General features: G+C 40.1%; 1 protein-coding gene across 2 annotated transcripts in view; it reads right to left on the minus strand.

Annotated features, from left to right (window-relative positions):
• LOC115646745 (desmocollin-2-like) overlaps positions 1 to 9,132 on the minus strand; it is a 39,135-nt gene extending 30,003 nt beyond the window's left edge. The window contains exons 1-5 of one of the 2 annotated variants that reach the window (XM_030552969.1): positions 8,818 to 9,131; positions 5,684 to 5,768; positions 2,829 to 3,031; positions 2,229 to 2,348; positions 624 to 779 (exon numbers count right to left, since the gene is read on the minus strand). In XM_030552969.1, coding sequence (XP_030408829.1) covers positions 624 to 779; positions 2,229 to 2,348; positions 2,829 to 3,031; positions 5,684 to 5,768; positions 8,818 to 8,892 — 639 coding nt within the window. In that variant the 5' untranslated portion in view covers positions 8,893 to 9,131. Of the gene's footprint in view, positions 1 to 623; positions 780 to 2,228; positions 2,349 to 2,828; positions 3,032 to 5,683; positions 5,769 to 8,817 lie in introns of both variants that reach the window. The other variant, XM_030552970.1, reaches the window with a different exon arrangement.
• Between the last annotated feature and the right edge of the window lie 14,837 nt (positions 9,133 to 23,969).

The raw sequence follows: 23,969 nt of genomic DNA on the forward strand, positions 1-23,969 counted from the left end.
GTGTGTTTGAGGTGCAGAAAGTGTAGAAGCAACAGCAGTTGACATAATTGACTCTGTGTTTCTTATTTGCTTTCTTTTCAATTAAGGTATAAGCCTGGCTAACCAACTGCCTAAGAGAAAGGAGAAAGCATATTCACCGAGAAATAAGCCAGAGGGAAGCAGAATGAACAAACCAACCTAATGTGCAGTGGAATTATTAGACTGTCTTATTTTTACTATTTCCCTATTGTGTAGGAAAACAATGGAATATTAATGTTCCCAAACGTCCATCGGAAGCAGAGCTATCCACTTCTGCCACCTCCTTACACCTCTCAGCCAGCAGAGAGAGCAGTTTACCCATTTAATGAACATTAAAACTGAACAGAACAAGCAAATACTGAGGAACTAATAAAGCTATCTTGATTATCTTTTTGTCTCATTTTAACTTTTCTGGTGGAAGAATTGGAAAAAATCCACGTAAAGAAGTCTTGTAAAACTGGATCTTCCTTCACTCCCACCACCTATTTCTGCCCGAGCACAAATGCATTTTCCTCCCATTCCTGTTAGAACACACCAGTGAAGTACTTCAGCAACAGAATGAAAGCACTAATACATTTAATTGCGTATACAATTTAGGCTCTTACCTTAAATTCTGGATATTGTTCACGGTCTACTGGGCCAGTAGCAAAAACATTCCCAGTTTCTCTCTCTACATAAAACAAATTCTTTGGATCTCTATCAATTCCAGGACCAGTTGCAGAGTAATAAATGGTGTAGTTTTGGGCTGTGTCAGACTGGACCTAAAAAGAGTAATTTGTTAAACACAGACAAAATAATTCATCATCATTAAACACCTTTCTATTTCTGTGTTTTCTGAATTAATGTAAGTGTGGGATAGAAAACAGAGTCACGCTTCAGAAAGGATGTATAAAATCCAAGTCTTAGGTTCAGGTACTACAGCAGCTCAAACTTTTACACAGAACAGGAAAATAGTCTGCTCTATGCCAATCTTAACTACCCTTATAGTAAATGCACTTGTGAGAAAGGTTGCTAATCCTTCACAAATACCACTGGAAGAAAATCTAGCTTGGAGTAGACTGCATGGGGAAGGGAAGATGTGAGTAAAATATATTTAGTCTCAGCATCATTATAGACAGAGCTGCCAGGTGTAGTTAAGGTTGCCTAATGCTTTTCATTAGAAACCCCTATTTTCAATCACTCTAACCATTCTGGTTAACATTTTCTATGTCTGACATTGACTTTTTAGGCAAAACTGGTTCAGCAATTTATGACTGGAAGTGGTTTATTGGTTTTTTTGCCACTGTTAGTTCTTACTACAAAGTTTCTTCAAAGAAAGAAGCTTCTAGATTTCTTGAGAGCAGGGACTTGATAGTTGGCAAGGGGATACCACTGAGGTCAGTAAGATGCCTTTTTTCTTGTCCTCAAAAATCCACCCAGATTTCACCCCATTATAAGCAAGCCTCTAAATAGTAGCATTTACACACAAGTAGAACTTAAGAGGAATGCTGCTAAAAACTCCAGAAGTGCAATAAGCGTGCTCCAGACCCACAGATCTCCATGGCTACTGCAACGAACATGTTTCCAGGCCCCACCCGGTCTCCTACATAGTAGGCAGAACGCTAGTGCTCCAGACAGAACATAAATACAGCAGCAGCATCTCTCCTCTTTCGCCTTGGCGAAGTAGTGCTGGGCAAGGCTGATGTTAATAACTTTGCACAGTTCACAGCCTTTATTACTGAGCGAAACCTCACACTCCTACTTTACTAGGCATGCAAGAAGCACTCGGTCCTTTACAGACTGGTAACTGCCTGTGCATCCTTAATTTGGCCCCTTTATATATGCATGCTACAGTCTTCAGTGACATGACCATATTATTTGTTCTGTGGGACCCCAGCATAGACAAAGAATGAGACAAAAAGTTCTGAGCAATAGGACTGGGATTCAGGAGTTGTGTTCTAGACTCACCTCTGCCTCACATTTCCTATGTGTATTTGACAAGACTATCAATGCATATACACAAAAGGGGCTGAATTAATCTTATGATTTTTTTCCTGAAAAGCAGTTACTATCGATTCACCGCTGCTTTTCTAAAACAATAATTTAGTTGGTTTTCTTCACTTTTTTGCTAAGCTGCCATCTGAATCCAAAGGCAGTGGCTTACAGTATTTTGTACTGGTCAGATGGGAAAGTAACTCACATTATAAAAATAGCTGGTGTATAAAATGTACCTGTTGAATTTGCATTGGAAAAGGTCCAAGAGAGTTCTCCATCATAGAGGATGGGATAGGAGCCCACCTTCTTTTGGTTCGCCGGAGCACTGTATCTCTAGCATGTCTTGTCTTATGTGTCTGGATTTAGAAGGCCAAAAGAAATCATTCAATAAAGATCACCCATAAATTGTTAAAGTTTACATTCTTGTTTGCTTCCCCTCATTTTTCCCTTCACAGATTTTTCAGAACTCCCTCCAAATCTTAAGGACCAGTTTTTGCTCTTTTACATTTTTTCACTATTCCACTTAATCCTAGTGTCTTGAGAATTCTTTAGCCCTGTGCAATACTCATTATTTTAATACTTCCTATCAATATACAGTGCTCATGAAGTTTTAAAATTGCTTAAAATTTGCTTTTCTAAAATCTTAATACCCTGGAAAAGGTCTTAATTTCCAGCCTTTGCCATGTCAAGGAGTCCTGAAAATTTATGCACTTATAAAACCTATGCACTTATTAGGTATTGCTAAATTAAAAGTACACAATACAATAGCTATGCCTGATCATTTTAAGAGTTAAACATGTTAAACATTAAAATGTCTGAAGCAATTGTGAGCCTACCTTTTTTTGATGAACTAACAAATTGACATGTATCTTCTTTTCTTCATGTCTTTGAATGTCCTTGAGTAATATGGTAAAAGTCTTTTCTTCAGAAGGTAAAGAAATGATATTTGCTGTATACACAGAACCATCTTCTAGAATTCTAAAGTCAGGATCACTTGAACTGATATGTTCTGCGGACTTAAGGCACTCTTTCAGATTTACTGCAAGAAAGAAATTTCAAAGATTCTCTCAAGTCACAACAAGACAAATGTTTTCAAACTTACATGCCTAAAGTTTGGTTTATATGTATAAAGCACATATTTATAAGCACATTAGGCCATTTGCCAAAGGATACTTGGCCATAGTGAGTACTTCACAAATACACTATCGGGGGGCGGGGGAATGGTTTAATTGTGTTGACTAATGTTTCCCGAAGTCATATAATTCTTCTTGTGTATTTTTTGCCCTGCAAAGTGCTTACCTTTCCTAAAATAGTGCCATCACCCATGTACATAAAAAATTCTGCTACAAGATGGTGGGTGAAATCTTTTCTCCATTGAAGACATTGGCAAGATTCCAACACACGTCAATGGGATCAGGATTTTTTCCAGTATGGGCAGACAAATTTATTCATAAAAACAGATTACATCTCAGTGTTTCCTAAGTATAACCACTGAGGGGATAATTTGACAGTGTTCCTTTCTCTTCTTAAAAACAGCTTGCCTTACTATTGAATGTTCAGACGTTATTACCGAGCATTTCAGCAAATAATATCCCTTATTGGTCAGCATTCAAGACACCATGGAATTTTCCTTCGTTTGCTAATGGCACTGCTTTCCCATAAGTGAGCACTTGAATATGAATTCTGCCTCTGCGACAAGGTAAGTCAGTGCTATTCCTAGTACTGAACAGCTCTGTGTATTGTTATATCCTGTAGGATATTAAAATCATACAGAACTTAGCAATTGTGGGGAAAATCCTTGCTTATTTTACTATTGTGCTATGAGGCACCAGTTGTATTACAACAAAAACAGCATCCTTTCTCAATAAAATGTTAAGAAAAAACATTCAGGCTACAATGGCATGGATAAATGTTTGCAGACAAACAGATGCATTGTATAAAATTCTTCCATTTAGTAGTCTTTTATGGTTAAAACTTTTTGATATATTCTTCCTGAATAAAGTTAAATTAAATGAATTACTTTCATATTCGTTCAAGTTAAAATAAGATACATACTCATCTCCCTCATACAAAATACACAATGATCAGTTGCACAGATTTTCATTATAAACAACTGACATTAAGGTTAGCTTCTCAATTGCATGTCCTTTTTATTCACCCTCATTTTAAAGGTAGTCTTGATTAATAAACACTCAACAGACTGTGATGGGATAAAAATCTACTGTTCATTCAGTAGAGACTAGGGTCACTGCTCTGGATCATACTCCAAAACTGTGCCAATACTGGTATAAGACAGCCTCAGATTCAGCTCTCAGAGGATCTCCATTGTGTAGGAAGATCCTCAGGTGGCACAGAGCCTCTGTAGCAACTCCTACATCACACCCTTCCCAGAGCCTGCCACAGGAGACTAATCTGGAAAAAGAGGGATGTTGTCTGGGCTTCCCTAATCCCTGTCAAATTGCTTAAACTTGGGCTTCTCAACCCAGTACAGAACAGCCCGAGGATTAAGGAACTTCTCTCCTGAATATTGCACTAAATACTTCACAACCACAGCTGAGGATTTGGCCATAAGTGATTTCATGTGTTCATACGTCAATGACACACGAAAATCTGGTGGTGATGGTTTTTTTAAAACAATCCAAGTTAAATACTATGGGGCTCTACCAAATTCACGGTCCATTTTGGTCAATTTCATGGTCGCAGGATTTTAAAAATCATAAATTTTCATGATTTCACTTATTGAAATCTGACACTTCATGGTGTTGTAATTGTAGAGGTCCTGACCCAAAAAGGAGTGTGGGCGGGAGGAAGCGGAGCTCAAGGTTATTGTAGGTGGTGGGGGTTGCAGTACTGCTACTTTTATTTCTGCACTGCTGCTGGCGGCAGCGCTGCCTGCAGAGCTGGGCAGCTGGAGAGCGGTGGCTGCTGGTCAGGAGCCCTGCTCTGAAGGCAGAGCCACCGCCAGTAGGAGTGCAGAAGAAAGGATGGCATGGTATGGTATGGTATTGTAACCCTTACCTCTGCACTGCGACCTGCAGAGCTGGGCCCTTGGTCAGCAGCCGCCTCTCTCCGACTGCTCAGCTCTGAGGACAGCGCAGAAGTAAGGGAGGCAATACTATGATCCCCCTGCAACTTCCTTTTAGGTCAGCACCCCCAATTTGAGAAACACTGGTCTCCTCCATGAAATCTGTACAGTATAGGGTAAAAGCACACAAAAGATCAAATTTCACAGTCTGACACATGTTTTTCATGGCTGTAAATTTGGTAGGGCCCTAACTATAGAAAATATATTCCTTCTATGTAACTGTGAGCATTTAGCACTTGCGAGGATTATACCACATATTTAGATTTTTTTTTAAGATACATATCATTAGGCATCCAAGTTAGAAAAATGTTTGCAAAACTTCTGCCTTGAATCAAAAAAAAAAAAATCTGCTAGTAATTTGTTATAAAAAGAATAAAATGTGCATACGCTGCTGGTGAGCAACATTAAATTTTATAACAAAACACAGCAAATCCTTCAGTAAAAGGCTAATCCAATATGCAGTTGAATTTAACTAACTGGGTGTTGTCCCAACTGCAATAAATTGTATTACAAAATAAATCAGTATCTCCCCTTCACTGTAAAAGCAGCTACAGAAATGCTGAAATGATGATGTAGAGTTTTGAAGGACCTCTTGAAGCTTCTCACCTCTGCCAACTAATGTTCCAGCCTCTAATTTAGAAGGAACATTAAAAGTGACTTTCTTGCAAGCTTCACACAACAAACTCAATACCTGAAAAGGAAAGAAAACAAAAAAGAATAGTCACCCTTGTTGTGAAAGTATTTTTAAACGTTGTTTGAAATCATGGTATAAAAAGTATACAGTAGCTAGATTTTTAGTCATGTTAAAGAACACCAACAGGTAGAGTTGAAACATGTATTACATATTTTGGTGACTGATTTCAAGTTACAGGAGTACTACTGAGACATACAGGGAGGTTTTTTGTTTTGTTTTTTAAACAGTCCAGCTTAACAACCTAGAAAGTATCATTTACAAATGACAGGAAAGCACTGTGGCATAATGTATAGGGTTAAAACTCAGAAGATGCAGGGTCTGTTCTTGACTCTCACCATGATTTGTGTGACTTCAGCAAAGACATTTAACCTGTGATTGAAATGCTGGTCCCACTGACATCAATGGCAGAACTCCTATTGACTTCAACAGAGTCAGGATTACACTCAGCCTCTCACTTAACCACATTTTGAAGTCAGAAAATAAAAATGTATCTTCCCTTAAAGAGCACTTTGGACTCCATGGATGAAGTGTACTAAGAATTAAGACTCAGCAAGTCATGAAGTTTATTTCTATAGGGTTGCATTGATTTGTAATGCTTAAAGGAATAAATATTTTATTAATGTCATATAATACTTGGCATGTACATATCAATTTGCATCTTCAAAAGTACTTTACTAAAACTACTTAAGCCCCAGATCCTTCAGTTGCATCTGATTTAAATAAGGCTCCAAATATGTGCTGAGGTCTGTCAACTTACATATATTGCATTACAGAATTGGGGCTTCAAACTTCAAAATGCCCAACTGCAGCTGATAAATAATAACCACATTTTATAAAATGAAATGGAGGCATAGTGGTTCCTTATTCCAAGTTTAAAGAACAAGCAGTCTTTGAAATTCTAGCCAATCACAATTTTAAAACGGATTAATTTTGAAACACTCTGGATAACCACAGCATTTAAGATAATTAAAATATTGTATATGCATCAGTAAAAGCTGCTTTTCCTATTTAAATTATTTCTGTTGTTCACATCCTTTCATGAATCTCAACCATGTAACTGAAATCACTATTCATTTCCCAGCTAACATTTGGGCTACTCGTAAAAGTAATTAATCCTTACAAAACTTCTTTCTCTCTCCTGGCGGGGGTGGGGAGGGGAAGCAACTCTTTTTTTGTTTGTTTTTTAAATTAAAAATAACACACAATATAACCAGACATAGTTAAGGAGTTTTTCTAGGCCAATGAAATGTTATTTCAAAACATTAATCAATGAGTTTAGTCTTATGCTAACATGAAGAGTTATGGAAGTACTATATACAAGAAAGCTAAGAATAGACCTGTTGGTAAATATAAGTGTTCAATATGCTCTGAATGTACATATGACACAGGTGCCTATACTTGAATTATATAAGGAGTATTTGTTATGTTGAGTTTTGTTTGTTTATTGGGGGGTGCAAGAGAAGGCAGGGGAATTTTTTTTTCTTTAATTGGATTGGTGAGTAAATTACAATTAGCATGGCTTTTCTCACTCCATTCATCGAAACTACAGTAAGAGTAACTAAATGGATTGTGTCTGAGCAGGTAAGTTTTTGTGAGACGTTTCCAAGACCGAGTTTATTATATATAAAAATAATCAATTTTGCCTGGCAATAGTATTGAAAATTTACTTACACAGGGACAATCCACTCACGTATTCTTTACTCTGATTATGATAATGGGGGGTGGTCAAGCTGTTACTTTACTCACCCATTAAAAAGAGCTGTTTTCCTGAAGGCAAATAGAATTGGTCAGGGCTGATAATTATATATGGGTAAAAATAGATTTGTTACCCTGCATTGAAATGGGCCAAAAGCTGTTCACCCGCCAATGCATGGACCCGCTGAAGGAAATAAGAGTACTTGTCTGAGCACGGTGAGCAAGATTTGGCTTCAGATGAATAACTGAATTTGACTTTTATAAATATAACAAAGACTCTTTCCTTTTCATACCTATTTATTGATGAATAATAAATATCTTTATTAACGATAATCCTTTACTGCTGTAATAACCTGTAGAACAACAGAATATTAGGGTTGGAAGAGACCTCAGGAGGTCATTTAGTCCAATCACCTACTCAAAGTATGTGTAGTCTGACAGCCCTAATCAAGAAACACCACTTAACAAAACAAAACAAAAAAAAAACACACAAAACAAAAAACTACAAGCAACATTTTGGGCAGTTGGCCTAAACAGATCTATCGATGTAGGTGACAAAGCACCAAAGTCAATTTAATTTTTCTGACTCATCTAGTCTTCCTTTTCTGAAGTTCAAGTAAATAAGGATTTCCTACCAGAAAAGCACATATCCTCTTCACCATACAACATGATATTCCTTCCAGGACATAAAGTGCCCGAAGGCACTATTGTAACAGTTAATGTAAAAGGGGCCAAGGTTACTAAGCCCTACCAAAATATAAATAACTAGTTTTTAAAAAGGGAGAGCGAGAGAGAGAGAGAAGAGCCAGGAATGAACTCCAACAAGCCTTCCCTGACAGCTAGGACCCAAAAAGGTTTAAATGAATTCAGGAAAGTTTTTTTTAAAGGGGGAGGGGCGGGGTTGTTAAGAGGGGGAAGTTGTTTTTTCTGAATCTAGACTTTGCATCTAAAGCAAAGTTTCACTTTTTTTTAGTGCAACTTATTCAATAACCAGCAGGCGCGCACTCTCTGTTAACCTTTCACTGCCGCCCACTACCTTTGGTTTCTTCTAAAGAGAAAAACAAGGCAGCTCCGACTGATGCAGACAAACCAAATCACCGCATCTCCGGGGGAAACCTACCCCAGACACACACAAGTACAACCGCCCGAGCCCGGGGCGGAACACCACCTTTCCCCGCGCCGCTGCTTGCGGTCTCCCCCAAACCGTGCGGGGAACGGCTGCGGACCGTACCCTGCGCGGGTGGCCCCGCGCTCTTCCCAGCGGGGAGCCGCCCGCAGAGCGCCGCGGGCAGGGAAGAGGCGCTGCGCTGCGCTGCTCGGCGCCCGCTCGGCCCGGCCCGGCCACACTCACCACGAGGCCGAAGAGGAGCTGCCGACAGGCGGTTCTGCAGAGCGAGCCCCCGTGGCGGGCTGCGGCGGGGACCATGGCGAGCGGCTGGGGGCGGCGGAGGCTGCTGGCTGAGCGCGGCCGCGGAGGAGCAGGGGACGAGGCTGCTGCTGCCGCCGGTGCGGTGGCGAGCGGGAAGGCGGCGGCGGCGATAGGCGGTGGCTACTTTCCTTTCCCTCTTTCTGTTGGGGCGGGCGGGGCGCAGCGGCAGACGCGCCGTGCGGCTCCTCGCAGGGACTTGAAATGTTTGCTCCGCTCCTCGCCTGGGCCAGGGAACTCCCTTCTCGGCCAGCCCCCTCCTCCGCCGGCCAGGTCGGGCCAGGCGCCGCTTCCCCTCCTCCGCCCACTGCCCGGCCCCAGCGCTGGGCGTAGCGGCGCACGGAGAGGGAGGCGCCAGGCGCACCTGAGCTCCGCTTGCCTGGACCGGCTTCCCCACCCTGGCTGCGGGCAGGCTCGGCGCAGCGCCCTTCCCCCGCCCAGCTGGGGGGGCCTGGTTGTCCCTGGGGGGTGGGGGCCGCCCTACGAGCTCGGATTCATTTCCCCACAGAGCGAGTGAAATCCGCCCCCAGGCACGCGGGGGAGCAGGCAAAGACGCAGCCCTGGTGGGCAGCCGGAGCCGAGACGTGGGGGCCGGGAGCGCAGGCTGCCTTCGGGGGGGGAGGGAGGCGGCTCTGCAGGTGAGCTTGGGGAAGTTGACAGAAGCCTGGGAGCGTTCATAGTTCAGCGCGAGCCGCTGCTTTCAGCCCCAGATCTCCCGCAGCGGAGGGCGTGTTAGTGCAGCCTCGCAAGTCACAAAACCAGCTTTAAAATGAGGAGGAGTTTGGGTTTTTAAAAATGTTTATGGTTCTTTTTTATTGGGTTTCTGATTTTTATTTCATGTAGAGTTCACATTTTCAAGCAACCGAGCTGTCTAGATTTCTTTTCTTTTCTTTTCTTTTAAGAGAAAACTTGAGAGTCTCACTTAATTACATTATTCCAGAGCCTGGGATGTGAAGAAAAAGCAACAGCTGGCAATGCTGAGTATTTCTGTGATGGTTTTAAATAGTCAAATGAACAGTGATTTAAACCCCCCTCCCAACTGAGTATTGCAATGTTAAACAAAATGAAACTGACCAGAAACAAAGGCGAAGATGGGTTTTGTGTTTTGTTCCAAACTGAGTGAGATACAAAAAGTAAACAAACTACTTAAATAGTGAAAAGTAAATTATTTTTAAATACATTCAGTTTCTTTCTAAAGAGCTGCAAAGTATTATAGGTTAATTGAAAGAAGCTCACAAACTTTTTTAACATGATATTGTCCTGTTGAACCTAGGGGCTTGTTACATTTACTGCACTGCTGTGGTGCTTGGTGAAGATGCTGCCTATGCCTACAGGAGAATTTCTCCTGTTGATGTACCACTGTCTACACAAGGGGTTAGACTGCTATAACTACGTCACTCAAGGGTGTGGATTTTCCACACCCTGAGTGATGTAGTGATGTCAACATAAAAGCCTTATGTAGACCAAGCCTAACCCTCTTTCAGTCTACTTTGCTTCCAGTTTGTCCTTTCAGTTAAAGCCCTGATTATCCCTCACCTTGTACATTAAAGGTCTAGTATCAGAGGGGTAGTCGTGTTAGTCTGAATCTGTAAAAGCAGCAAAGAATCCTGTGGCACCTTATAGACTAACGGGCGTTTTGGAGCATGAGCTTTCCTGGGTGAATACCCACTTCGTCTGCATCTGACGAAGTGGGTATTCACCCACAAAAGCTCATGCTCCAAAACGTCTGTTAGTCTGTAAGGTGCCACAGGATTCTTTGCTGCTATTATAGGTCTGATGTATGGGATTTCTGCACAGCCTTGTAGAATCTGCCCCTAAGTGAAATAAGCAGAAAAGAACTGACCTACTGACAGGTCATGTCATTTGTACCATGCATTTTCATTACTGATTTTTCTGTATTTAATAATATTGCTAATGACATATTTTTCTGTCGAATACGTGTGCCGGGAAACTGGAATTCGGGAGCTAACATTTAGGAACTGAGAGCTTTCCCCCTTTTTGTTCAATAAACATATCCTGCCAGTTCCCTCTATCTTTAAGGCAAATATAGGGCCAAAGCGTGACCCATTCTGCATGCCCATGGTCAAGCTCTTTTTACTACTCTGTGCCATCTATTCAAACTGTGAATGACAGCATGGAGAGACATGAAACTTCATCAGGACCACTGAATTCCTTATAATATGTTATTTTGGGTGGAGAGTGGATGTCAAGGAACAGGGAATACTCCATTCCCTTGCACCAGCCAACACAGTTGCACCAGGAAATATGTACAGCACCAGGTATAGGGCTGCCACATGTTACATTCCCCCTGGAGCAGGGAAACAGATTGTGACAGCTCCTGGGGCAGCATAGCTGTGTGTTGCCCCATACATAGGGCTTGTGACAAAAATCACAATTGTCCCATGGTAATTATGTTAGAATGAGTTACAGTACGATTCTAACCTTCAGAATATTAATGGGTCATAGCCTACCATCAAAATTACACAACTTTCATTCATTTCAAAAGAATTGCAGACATGGTAAAATGCCAGGATATGGCTACAGTTTGGATCCATTATGACACATTTCCAAATGTAATGCTCCAAGTGAATCATATTAGTAAGCATTATGCTCCACAATGAGGATTTGCAGTTTTGAATCCTTAGTTATGTGTCAGCATATTTTCCTGGAGAAATCCATAGCAGTGTAGTTAACAAGAGCTGGGTGATTCAAACTCCTTATTCTGAAGAAGTGGCTAAAAACCTGAACCCTCATATCATATTTACATAAATATTTCCATCCTGAATGTACTTTATACTCTGAATGTATTTACCCTTCACCAAAGCTAACATGTACTGTCTTTAAGATAAGAATATACTCCCTTAATCGAAATCCCAGTATACTTTATTGTAATTCTTCTACTGGTCTCCATTTCTACAGATCATTATTGGCTTCTGTTGGTTGGTTTCTCCTGGCAGACTAGTAACCCTGAGAGCCAGCAAAGTAATAGGCCTGTTCCATTTTTCCAAAATCTGTTTGCCAACTGGACTGAGATAAAAATTTTAAACAGAAAATTCCATTGGGGTTGGTGGAGAAAAATAGTTTGTATTTTAATATTTCACAAACAGGTAAATCATGCCCTTCATCTGCTCAGCACTACATGAGGTAACTAGGAGCTCATTTATATCTACAGGTGGATCTTTCAGTCTGTTTTCTTGCTCAGCCAGCTTCTTTTTTTCTCAATTTATTCCTGGCTGTAATGGTTTCTTATTTTCTTTTATTTTTATTTCTTCTGTTCACTTTCACTTCTCTTTAATTCATCCATGGTTCTTCTCACACATCTTAAACTTCTGCTTGCAGACTGTCCCCTATTTCTTTCCTCTAAGGTGGAGTCTGCTTCTCTTACCATATTTTATTGCATTTTCTCCTCCTCTTCCTCCCCCCCCCACCAAAAATCTGACCATTCCAGTTTCTACAAAACCTTTAAAAAGGTTCTGATTCATCCCTTCACTGAAAACATTGATGTCTGAATAGAAAGAAAGTAAGAAAAATATTATACCATGTGCACCCTACAGCAACAGTATCCTGAAAACAAAACAGTTGTTTAAGGTGTACCTTTTAGTATAGATTCAATAATAGATTTATAGAATTTGTTTGAATGTATATATGGATTAATGTATATTTTCATTATGTTCTTAAAGAAAAATAGAAGAAACACAAACAACTTCCTCAAATGCCCTTTACTAGTCACTGATGTAAGTAGTCCAAAAGCGGAATTGTTCTGGTATGTGTTTACTTTCTCAACAAAACAAAAATTCAAATATACTAAAAACTAAACACTAAGTTTGGGCAATAGTTTAGAGTAAAATTTCGTTAACTACAGTTTTAATACCATTTTAAGATATTTCTTGTCTTGCAAACTGTAAGCAAAAGCATGTTACTAAAAATTATGGCAATAGAAAGTTCACTTAGAGTCACTGTAGGGTTTTGCAGAATTTTCATTACCATCAATGACAATTCCAACTGCAGAGCAATAGGAAAATTCGGAACATCTTCCTTTCTCTGTTCCGGCAGGATTTGCTACAATCATTCATGTCTTTTTCAGCTGCAGAAAGAAATACCTCAAGGTGGCTACTGATGAAGACCATTCTGAAGTCTCAGCTAGTTGAAAATGTCCCATTCGCTACATGTTGAAAGTCACTAGATGTATATTTTTGAGGCCTAGTGGCAGGGGCCCGTAACTTGGGGTAAAGTTTGACACTTTGTACCACACTATTCTGAGCATGGAGCCCCTTCAAATGGCCCCAAGAGGATCACTTTAGGGGAGAGGTAGGCAACCTATGGCACATGTGGCAAAGGCGGCACATGAGCTGATTTTCAGTGGCGCACTCACTGCCCAGGTCCTGGCCACCGGACTGGGGGGCTCTGCATTTTAATTTAATTTTAAATTAAGCTTCTTAAACATTTTAAAAAACCTTATTTACTTTACATACAACAATAGTTTAGTTATATATTATAGACTTCTAGAAAGAGACCTTCTAAAAATGTTAAAATATATTACTGGCAACGCGAAACCTTAAATTAGAGTGAATAAATGAAGACTCAGCACACTACTTTTGAAAGGTTGCCGACCCTTGCTTTAGGCCAAGGTGGATCCTCCACTGGTATAAAACCAGTGTTGCACCTCCAATACCACCTCCTTCCTCCTGGTGGCATAGACATATGATCTTGGAAAAAGGGATGTGGCATTTGCTTCACTGATTACTAATTGTTCCATGGGCCCTTTGGAATATAATCTAATTCCAAGTGTTCTGACTGGTTGAAGTAATTTAGGAATATCAGAGCAACATACCACAAGCCAAGGATTGGAGTGGGGGGCTGGAGACCACCTTTGCATCTTCCCTTCTGAGTGGCACTGTGTGCTCCTTGATTGCAATAGCCGAGAACCTAGCTCAGAATGTTTTCGGTGCAGCATTACTTGCTCTGAAACTCACTCCCTTGGTGGTCCACCAGAGGCCATATTTAGTGTACTTTAAAATATGGGTCATGAGACATACTTTTGCCAAGCATTAGACTATGAACTGTTCTGTATGTTGAAGGGAGTCGAATGTGGCAAATGTTAATTTATATCATGAACTCAGTTATGAAGGATATATAATTAATAAATGAGACTGGCCTGAAGAAACTAATAATTCTTCAAACTCTGCCTTTATTAATCCATCAGAGGGGATGATATGCAGCTTGTCTTTAATTGTGAGAATAATTATTAAAAAAAGGTTTAAATCCTTCAGACTTCACTCATTTCCAATTGACATTTGGACTGAGTAAGACTGCAGTATATGGCCCATGCTTTTACAGCATGTTTTCTTTTTATCATAAGAAACCACCTAATGCATCCAGAATGTCTAAATAAAATGTCTAATTTTAAAATTATTCTCATTAAAAAGTTTTTGTTTAATATTTTTTTCGAAGTTTTATCAGTCTTTTCCCTAAATAAAATGATACACCCAAGCATACTTTAACTAGCTTTTCTTGTTTTTACCTAGTGATTTATCTCAACATTTTCATATGAAAATCACCATTTGCCAAGATAAAATGTGTATTATGTCAGGTATGAATATACCTTTTGTCGCAGCAAAACCTGATTTTCACCCAAACCTCTTTGAATTATGAGATCATTACAGATATGTGCTTCATTGTGCCTAGTCATTGAAATAATAGATAGTGTCACTTGCAGGTTTAAATGAGTGTAAATGATGGCTTCTCTGTAACTTTTAGTCTTTTAATCATGATTTGAGGACTTCAGTAACTCAGCCAGAGGTTATGGGTCTGTTACAGGGTGAGATTCTATGGCCTGCAATGTGCCGGATGTCAGATTAAATTATCATGATTGTCCCTTCTGGCCTTAAAGTCTATGAGTCTTTTTACCAATACAATTTAAAATAGTTTCTGAACTTAAAACAACTGAAGAAGATGTATTTTAAAGGAATATTATCAAAATTATTTTATTTCCAGTATCTGAAAACCATTTTTTATAACATGAATCTGGATTCTGTACAGTATTTGAATTGCTTGAAGAATATAACATACAGTGTGGAAATTGTTCAACAGTTTCAACCCTGGAAGAACCTTATTCATTACTGAACAATATACTACCTTCAAAAATGCTCCTTTCAGGCAAGACCTGAGAAAAAAGATGGATGGATCTTAAACCATGCTTTGAAAGCCAGCTGACTTGGAATCTACTAGACTAGTGGGAGAAGTGAATACCAAAGTGAAGAACCAGAGTGAAGGTCCCCATTTCTAGAAACCAGAAGTTCCCAGGATGACTTGTGGCAGATACAGTAGAGACACAATTCTTCAGGTAGTCAGCACCTCACTTTAGGGCTTTACAGATGTATGTGACTTGGAAGTAAACAGAAAGTCAGTTCCATCCAGAAATTAATTTGCTATAGCTCTCTCATCAAACAGGTCAGAACTTTATTCTGTACTAGCTGTAGCCTCTAAGCAGTTGTCAAAGGTAGCCTAGGTACAGGACATTGCTATAATCCAATCTGGAGACTAAAACGGCATGAGTAGCTGCAGATTGGCCTTTGTCAGAAATAAATGATTGGAATTGCTTTACTGGGTATTGTTTTTGGCTGCTAATGCCACCTGATAATCCAAACAATCAGGGGTCCGAAAGCACCCCTAATTATGAGTCTTTTGGATAAAGGGTGAGTGGACCCCTTAACAGATTCCATTCCCACCATAACTCCTTAATACTTCCTCTATCTGTTTTCATCACCTCCATCTTGTAGCACGCATATGAGTTGAGCTGTGCATTTAAAAGAATCAGCAACTGGATATGACTTACTTAGTTTTAAAATCTCATTGTGCCTAGTGACATATGAGGCAACCCAATTTTTCCATTGCTGTCTAACTCCACCTTTCCTCATCTCCATGATGGCAGTATTCTTTTAGTTCATCCTATGATAAGTCCCTTCTCTTTCCCTCTTCACAGTGGGAATCTAATCTAAGACATACCTTGTGCTTCTTCCACAGGGTAGCCTGATGACATGACCACACCACCATAATCATCACTATCTAATTATTGAGTCTGCTGTCTGTTAACCCATTGGTGCAGCACTTTCTTATTGTTTAGATGATCTCCCCAATGGATTCCCAAGATCCTTATTAAATAAAGCTGGTGAAATGTTTTCATTTCCTGTTGATTACATCCACCATCAGCCACATTTCCAAGGCATACACTAGTGTCAGAAAGACAATAGCATTGTATAACATCATTTGAGTGTGTAGATGTATCTTCTTATTCTTCCAGATATGAGTCCATTTTTAGAAGGAAATCATCACCAACAAAACTAGACGAGTGTCTCTGCCATGTTCAGGCCAAAAGCCAGAATGAAAGGGAATTTTTATGACTTCAAATTATATTAAATCTGCCTCATCACAATTATGTCACTAACCTGATTCAAAGAACAGGAGGATTAAATACATGGTGATAAGTGATTAAATAACATCGTAAAAACATGTTTCAGAGTAGCAGCCGTGTTAGTCTGTATCCGCAAAAAGAACAGGAGTACTTGTGGCACCTTAGAGACTAACACATTTGTTAGTCTCTATACCCACGTCCAGACTAACCCGCGGCATCGGCGGGTTAAAATCGATTGCTCGGGGATCGATATATCGCGTCTAGTCTGGACGCGATGTATCGATCCCCGAGCGCGCTTACATCGATTCCGGAACTCCATCAACCCGAACGGAGTTCCGGAATCGACACGGAGAGCCGCGGACATCGATGCCGCGCCGTCCAGACGGGTGAGTACCTCGATTTTAGAAATTCGACTTCAGCTACGTTATTCCCGTAGCTGAAGTTGCGTATCTAAAATTGATTTTAATACCTAGTCTGGACATGGCCTAAGGTGCCACAAGTACTCCTGTTCTTTTATTGTAAAAACATGTAGTTTTGAGCCTGGGCCAAACACACTCATCCCAGAAAAGTTGTCACCCTGACACTACCACTTGGAACAAGTTCTCTGGTCAAGATTACACCGGTCTACAATTTTTGAGACGTCGTCTGCTTCAGAGATAAAATGTGATATTTATTATGTATTTTGATGTGCTGAATTCAAATATGACAATTAAAACAACTGATTGGCTACTGTTTCTAAGATATTTAATTTTTTACATTTTATGTCTATGTATATTGTGTAGATAGTAGAGTTTTAATCATAATTTGTAAACCTAGGTCTTTCCATGTGTTTATGGTTGCTTTACATGATAATATTTCACCTGTCCTGTTTATGTAACACTTTAAAAATCAGCAAAAGGGTTCTATAAATAAAATTTATTATGAAACAAAAGGCAAAAAACTATTATGTACATAGTTTAGTCCTATTCAGTGTCTACTCGGCGCTGCTTAGCTTGTCTCTTGTATTCATTAAATGGAGCATCTCTTGTCACTGTCCAGCAATAGTCTGCAAGCATTGATGGGCTCCATTTGCCCTGATAGCCTGCCAGGAGATTCCACTGCTGTAGTCTGGAGCCCAACAGCTCTGCCTTACTCTTGGGTAGTTCCAAATCCCTGACAAGGTCATTCAGTTCACCTTGTGTTATGAAGTGTGGTTCAGAGGAGGAGGATGGAAGAAAATGGGGGTTCTGTGACATTGATGGTTCAGGACCAGAAGTTTCATCCTCTTCCTCTTCTTCATCTGACTCAAGTGAGAATGATTCTGGTGCATCAGGAACCGGCAGTCCTTCTCCGTGGGGTACTGGGCGTATAACTGATGGAATGTTTGGATAATATACAGTCCACTTTTTCTCCTTTGACACACCTTTCCCAAATGGAGGCACCATGCAGAAGTAACAATTGTTGGTATGATCTGTTGTCTCTCTCCAAATCATTGGCACTGCAAAAGGCATAGATTTCCTTTTCCTGTTCAACCACTGGCGAAGATTTGTTGCACAAGTGGTGCAGCATATGTGTGGGGCCCACCTCTTGTCCTGATCTCCAATTTTGCAGCCAAAATAAAGATGATAGGCTTTCTTAACCATAGTGATTATACTGCACTTTTGTGATGCAAAAGTCACTTCACCACAAACATAGCAGAAGTTATCTGCACTGTTCACACAAGTACGAGGCATCTCTGCTCACTTTGGCTAAACAGAAATGTGTCCCTTTGCAAAATCAAACACTGACAAAGAAGAGAGCACAACACTGTATGATTTTTAGAGCTGATCTAGGGCAATTTGTTCAGCAGAGTCATGTAAGCTTCGTTATGATTGCATCATCCATGACTTCTAGGAATAACATGATGCAATTCATATCATGTATGACGCAATACCAGCTTCAGATTGCATCATTCATTGTTTTGCCTAAAAAGCAAGTACTGTCCAAAGCCAGTCATAGATTTATTCATAGATCCAGTCAAAGATGTATTTTAGTCATTTCTGGTTTAAATTGAGATCCCTTCCCTTTATAACTCACTTATCCTCCGCCATTCCCAAGTCAAGGGTCGTATATACTGACCCAATAGCATATCTTGAAAACTAGAGCCAATCAACAATTTTAAGCATCATTTTCGTTCTCAGTGACCCAGAATTAGTAAAGTTGGACTACATTTATTTCAGAAGCATTTTGGCTGTAGGGCAGTGTTACCTGGACATTCTAGTGGATGAGAAGAAACGTGCTTTGCTTTCACTGCAGCTATCGTATAAGATTTCAAAATAACTTCTTGATGTAAGATATCACACTCTGTGCAATTTCTGCCTCTGGTGTTCTAGTCTCCTCCCCATGCTTCATTTTTTTGCATGCCATCTGTGCACCCATGAGACGATGTAAGAGGAGAATAATTGAGGAACCACTGCATGGGTAGGCAAGGACAAAAGATGGCTCTGATAATTAATGGTATTAACAAGAACCAAATCTTCAGTTATTACTGCATTGTATGTATTACGAGTCTGGAGAGTTAAACTTTTTTGTGCTGAAAGAATCATACATGTGAGTCTGGATTTGGTGCTGTGATATGCTTCTTATATATTTTTTTACTCATATATTCTGAGAAAATTATTGTTAAAAGATAAATATTTTTTAAAAAGGAATAAAACAGCAGAATTAAATTATAACTTCATCTAAAAGACTCTGTTACAGACTTCATAATGGTAGAATTTTTATTTTCCATACATTTTGGCATTTAAATGATGATGCATATTAAAATTACATGAGAGACTCGTATGATGGCAATTGTTACAGAATTATTCACTAAGCATTTCTTTCATCTGCTGCATTTATTACTCTTAAGACTCCTTTTTATTCACATCACATCAACACTGAAACTCTACCTTGTTTCTCTTGCACATAATATTTTGTCAGATTAGATAGAGGGTAGGAAGGGCAGTCTTACTGTTGATACTCATTAAAGAAATGAGTGACACAACTGTGAGTTGCTTCTGCCCTATATATGTGTGTGGCTGGAAACTCCACTCCATTAGCAGGAAAATGTGGCCGTAACCTTGAAAAGAAAATTCACAGAGTTTTCTTTCTTGTAGTGTATACATTGTAGAGGGTGAGCTGGACCAGTATTTTTATTGTAGTTCCTATTTTAAAATACAGTAGATTAACTGTACATAACTATCTCTAGTCCTTATAACAATTTAATATGCATGTCAGTAAAATACTATTCCCCAAACTAATTCTATCTCAAATATAAATTACCAAATTCTGTTCTAATTTACAGTCTTGTAAATCTCATGAACATCACTGACTTTCATTATAGTCATATCAATTTACTGAAGATCATACCAAAATAATTATAATTTGACCCAGACTTGTTAATTTTGTGTCCCTTTTTTCAGTCACTGAGTAGGGCTTCCCCCATCAGACATTTCGTCTCTCTAGGTATGAGCATTGAGTTTCTCATCTGCTCACAGGACCTTGTTTCTCTTGCAGTTCCTGAGCTATCACTCCTCCTTGCTCTATCACAAATTTTTATTCCCAGAATATCAAAGGGAATATCAAAGTTTTCCTTGTATTAGCTGCTCCCAAGGTATAGGGCTCAAGAATAAGCACTTCGCTTTAAGCCATGCTACTGTTTCTGTTCAGCCTTCTAGAACCTTTTGGTCTAATATTTTTTCCCGATTTCTTTTTAAAAAGACATCATACAAAAATGTTTTCCTGCATTTTAAATATTTCTGATCTAGTCAAATCCTTCTAAAAATGGTGTTTGTGTACGTGTGAGAGAGAGCTGTTGCACCCCTTTAAAGAACCAATAGTCCTTCATAATGAAACGCTTTCTGTTATCCCTTTTAAAATTCTTCTTCTACTGTATGGAATTATGCAGCATTTTTCTTCTAGTGAGAATGGTGGGGAGGTGACAGTCCTTAAGGTGACAATAATGTTGTTACTAGAACTATTGACAGCAAGCGAGTGTGCAGTGAAGAGCTGTCAGTTTCTACTCTGTATTGCATTGGCTTTGTAGTCCCAACAGGAGAAAAAATTACTAAAACCTTTTTGTTATCACTCAAGTAAACAGCTGTGATTCAGAACACACATGGGAGTGGATCTGTTGTTTAATAAGGAATATTTTTGCAGACTTGCTTGTTTAACTGTATTTACACTTTAAGTTTTCACCTCTAGATATTAGTACATACCAATATTATTCCTAATACTTGGTATGCAGTTTTCCAATACTCTTCACTTTGTTAAATCAAAATAATGTTTTAACCTAAGAAAAAAGCATATTCCTTGGTGTGGGTGATGGTCTCAAACCTGCTCCTGTAGGACTCAATATCTTAATTCCCATTGACTTTAATGGGAGTAGGATTTTGCTCTATGTATCTGCAAAGTTTCAAAGTCTAGCCATTTTTGCTGTGACCATGTCTAAAAATGTGTGGTTACATTTTGTTTACAATTCACCTCTCCAATAACTGAATAAGGATTGAAAGGATTTTACTCCAACACTTAAAACAAATAACCATCACCTTTGAGCAGAGAAGAAACAGCAAATGTCAGCCTCCTTGGGAATGTTTCTAAAAGTTATTATGAAAACAGTGAAAACACTGTGAAAATAGTATATTATAAGGGATAGAAGGGAAACCATCTTGCAGCCTTAACTACAGCAGTTGTGGATGAAGGATTTCACCAGTATATGTTTCTTTCTTTATTAACTCATGATTGGACAGATAAATAATGTTTTGAAAGGATATACAAGTAGAAGCAGATGTAAGTCTGAGACACAATACACTTCTCTGCTTTTGACCCTCAAGTGATACTTCACTACAGTTTGACAAATATTTGAACACAGTGATTAGGTGTGTCATTTGATGAATGCAATATTTTATTAATTTAAAATGTTGTATAGATATTTCCCCCCTTTTACTCTGTGGGTCTCTCTGCCTGATCAAGTGATAAAAATATATACTAGTGAAGGATGCAGTTCCAGTGATTTGGAGATATCACACAGTAGAATTAATGCCCTGGTTTGCATATTTGCTTATTATGCATTAATTTATTTTCATAAATGTTAGCATATCTTCTGCTCACCAGAATTTAAGCTTGATAAGACTACAGAGTGGAAAAGGACTTAGAAACATAGGAATTGCTATATTCCTGGTTGGCTCTGATATATCCCTGGGTTGGTGTTCCGGTTACTCTTGCAGCTCCTTGAGTCTCTGCCCATAGTTGCTTCTTGTCCTGGACTGGGTGCAGAGCAGTGGTTCGGTGGCTAGTCCTTGGTGCTGGCTGCTATTTATCTGGGCTAGTAAGAGAATTTGGCTGCTTCCTCTTGTGGTGGAACTTCTGCCCCTTATCTGGGTGCCTAGCCTGTCGCTTGCTCCCTGGCTGGGGATGTTCTGGCCCTGTTTGTTGCTTCCCAGTTAATGCATTCAGGCCCATGTGGCCAGAGAGATGGCTGGAGCACTGGCCAGTGTTGCTTTAGATATAGTTCCAAGCTGGTGACCACACATGGAGTGGGGTGAGGATCATGCTGTCAACTGAAAGTCTGTAGTTATAGTCCTCATTAGCTGGGGCTCTGTGGTTAGAATGCTGGATGACTCCAAGTGCAAAAACCTGGCCCCATTGAAGTCAATGACAAAATACCAAGATTTCATCGCAGAATTCTAACCATAGGTATCCTCCCTTAAGAAGCCCTGACTACAGAGCTAGACGGTCTCCTAAGCTCCTGAAATCAGGAGATTTAAAACCCGAGGCAGGAGTAATTCAGCTGAAAAGAAGGGCTTTGTAGCCAGGTTAGTAGACTTAATGGGCCTGACAGTTAGTCAGTGCTGAGTAGCATGAATGCAATGCTACTACTGTGATCAAATAACAAATTTTTCTGTACTGTTTGTGCAATAAATCTGTTAATTTCATTGACGACAAATAATTCCTGTTATCTGACTCTCACTCTTCTTTCTGTTCTTTCCTTTCTTCTCTTTCCCTCCATTCCATGTTTACTTTCATATTCTCTCCGATTCACTGATGGATGATTTGTGTCTGGATGTGTGTCTAATTAACACATCAGCTGGAATCAGCTAGACTGTTGACATTTTTGTAAGCATTTTTTTTTTAGAATCTTGTGGTTATACCACTACATGTTTTGTTCTGTTCCACATTTACATCTTTAACATATTAGAGGACCAAAACACTGAGTCCAAAGCAGGAGTTATTCCCCTGAATTTATACCAGTGCACAACTTATGTAATTAAGAGGAGAATCGGGCCTTGAGTTTTCTTTGAGATGTGGTCGCCCAATCTCAAAAAAGATATATTGGAATTGGAAAAGGTTCAGAAAAGGGCAACAAAAATTATGAGTATGGAACAACTTCCATATGAGGAGAGATTAATAAGACTGGGACTTTTCAGCTTGGAAAAGAGATGGCTAAGGGGAGATACGATTGAGGTCTATAAAATCATGACTGGTGTAGAGAAAGTAGATAAGGAAGTGGTCTTTACTGCTTCTCATAACACAAGAACTAGGGGTCACCAAATGAAATTAATAGGCAGCAGGTCTAAAACAAATAAAAGGAAGTATGTCTTCACACAGTGCACAGTAAACAAGTGGAACTCTTTGCCAGAGGACATTGTGAAGACCAAGACCATAACAGGGTTCAAAAAAAAACTAGATAAATTCATGGAGGATAGGTCCATTTATGGCTATTAGCCATGATGGGCAGGAATGGTGTCCCTAGCTTCTATTTGCCAGAAGCTGGGAATGAGCAACAAGGGATGGATCATTTGAGGCTTACTTGTTCTGCTCATTCCTTCTGGGGGACTGTAGCAGGGTGATCCCCTGCTCCTGCCCTGAAGGACTTAAAACAGCCCAGGAGAAGGTTATGGCTGGGAGCTACTAAGCCTGAGTTGATTGGGGAAAGTAGGCTCAGCTGTGGCCATGCCCCAATCAGGCCACAGCTCGCCTGTATAAAGAGGCTGGGAGCCAGGAACCTCTCTCTAGCTATAGAGGGAGATGGGTCTGGCTGTAGGGAGCGGGACACAGGGTACCTGAGTGAAGCAGGGCTGGGGAAAGGCAGAGGAGCTGGGGAGCTCAAGCCTGGAAAGCCCCAGGCTGCAGCCTAGCATTGGGCTAACAAGTACTGGAGGGTTGCAGAGGGCAGCCCAGGGATAGGCCAAGGCAGCAGCAGGTCCAAACCCTCCTTGCCAGTGATGAGTAGGCTGATACTGCAGTTTGCCCCAGGGCGTGGGGCTAGAAAATGACTGGCAGTAGCCATATACTGAGGCAAGGTGGGATAGAGGGTGGGGATTCCCCAGGGAGGGGAGACCCTGAGAGAAAGGAGTTACTGCCAGGGGGCAGCACCCCATGTAAAAGGGCACCAGATCCAGGGAGGGACACGGGAACCAGAGGACAGGTGGATCACTGGTCTGCAAAGGGTGCTCCAGAGCTGAATTGAGCTAATTCCTGGAAGACACCAGCAGGAGGTGCTGCAGGGGTGAGTCCGCTCATCTACACAGACCTGGCACTGGCCGCTGAAGGAAGACAGGATACTGGGCTAGATGGACCATTGGTCTGACCCAGTAGGGCATTTTTATGTTCTGAGTTCTGTAATGCAAAAATTAAGTTGGGAATGCATTTATGGGTGAAACTTTAT

The sequence above is a fragment of the Gopherus evgoodei genome, chromosome 2, assembly GCF_007399415.2.
Source record: "Gopherus evgoodei ecotype Sinaloan lineage chromosome 2, rGopEvg1_v1.p, whole genome shotgun sequence".
NCBI classification, from domain to species: Eukaryota; Metazoa; Chordata; order Testudines; family Testudinidae; genus Gopherus; species Gopherus evgoodei.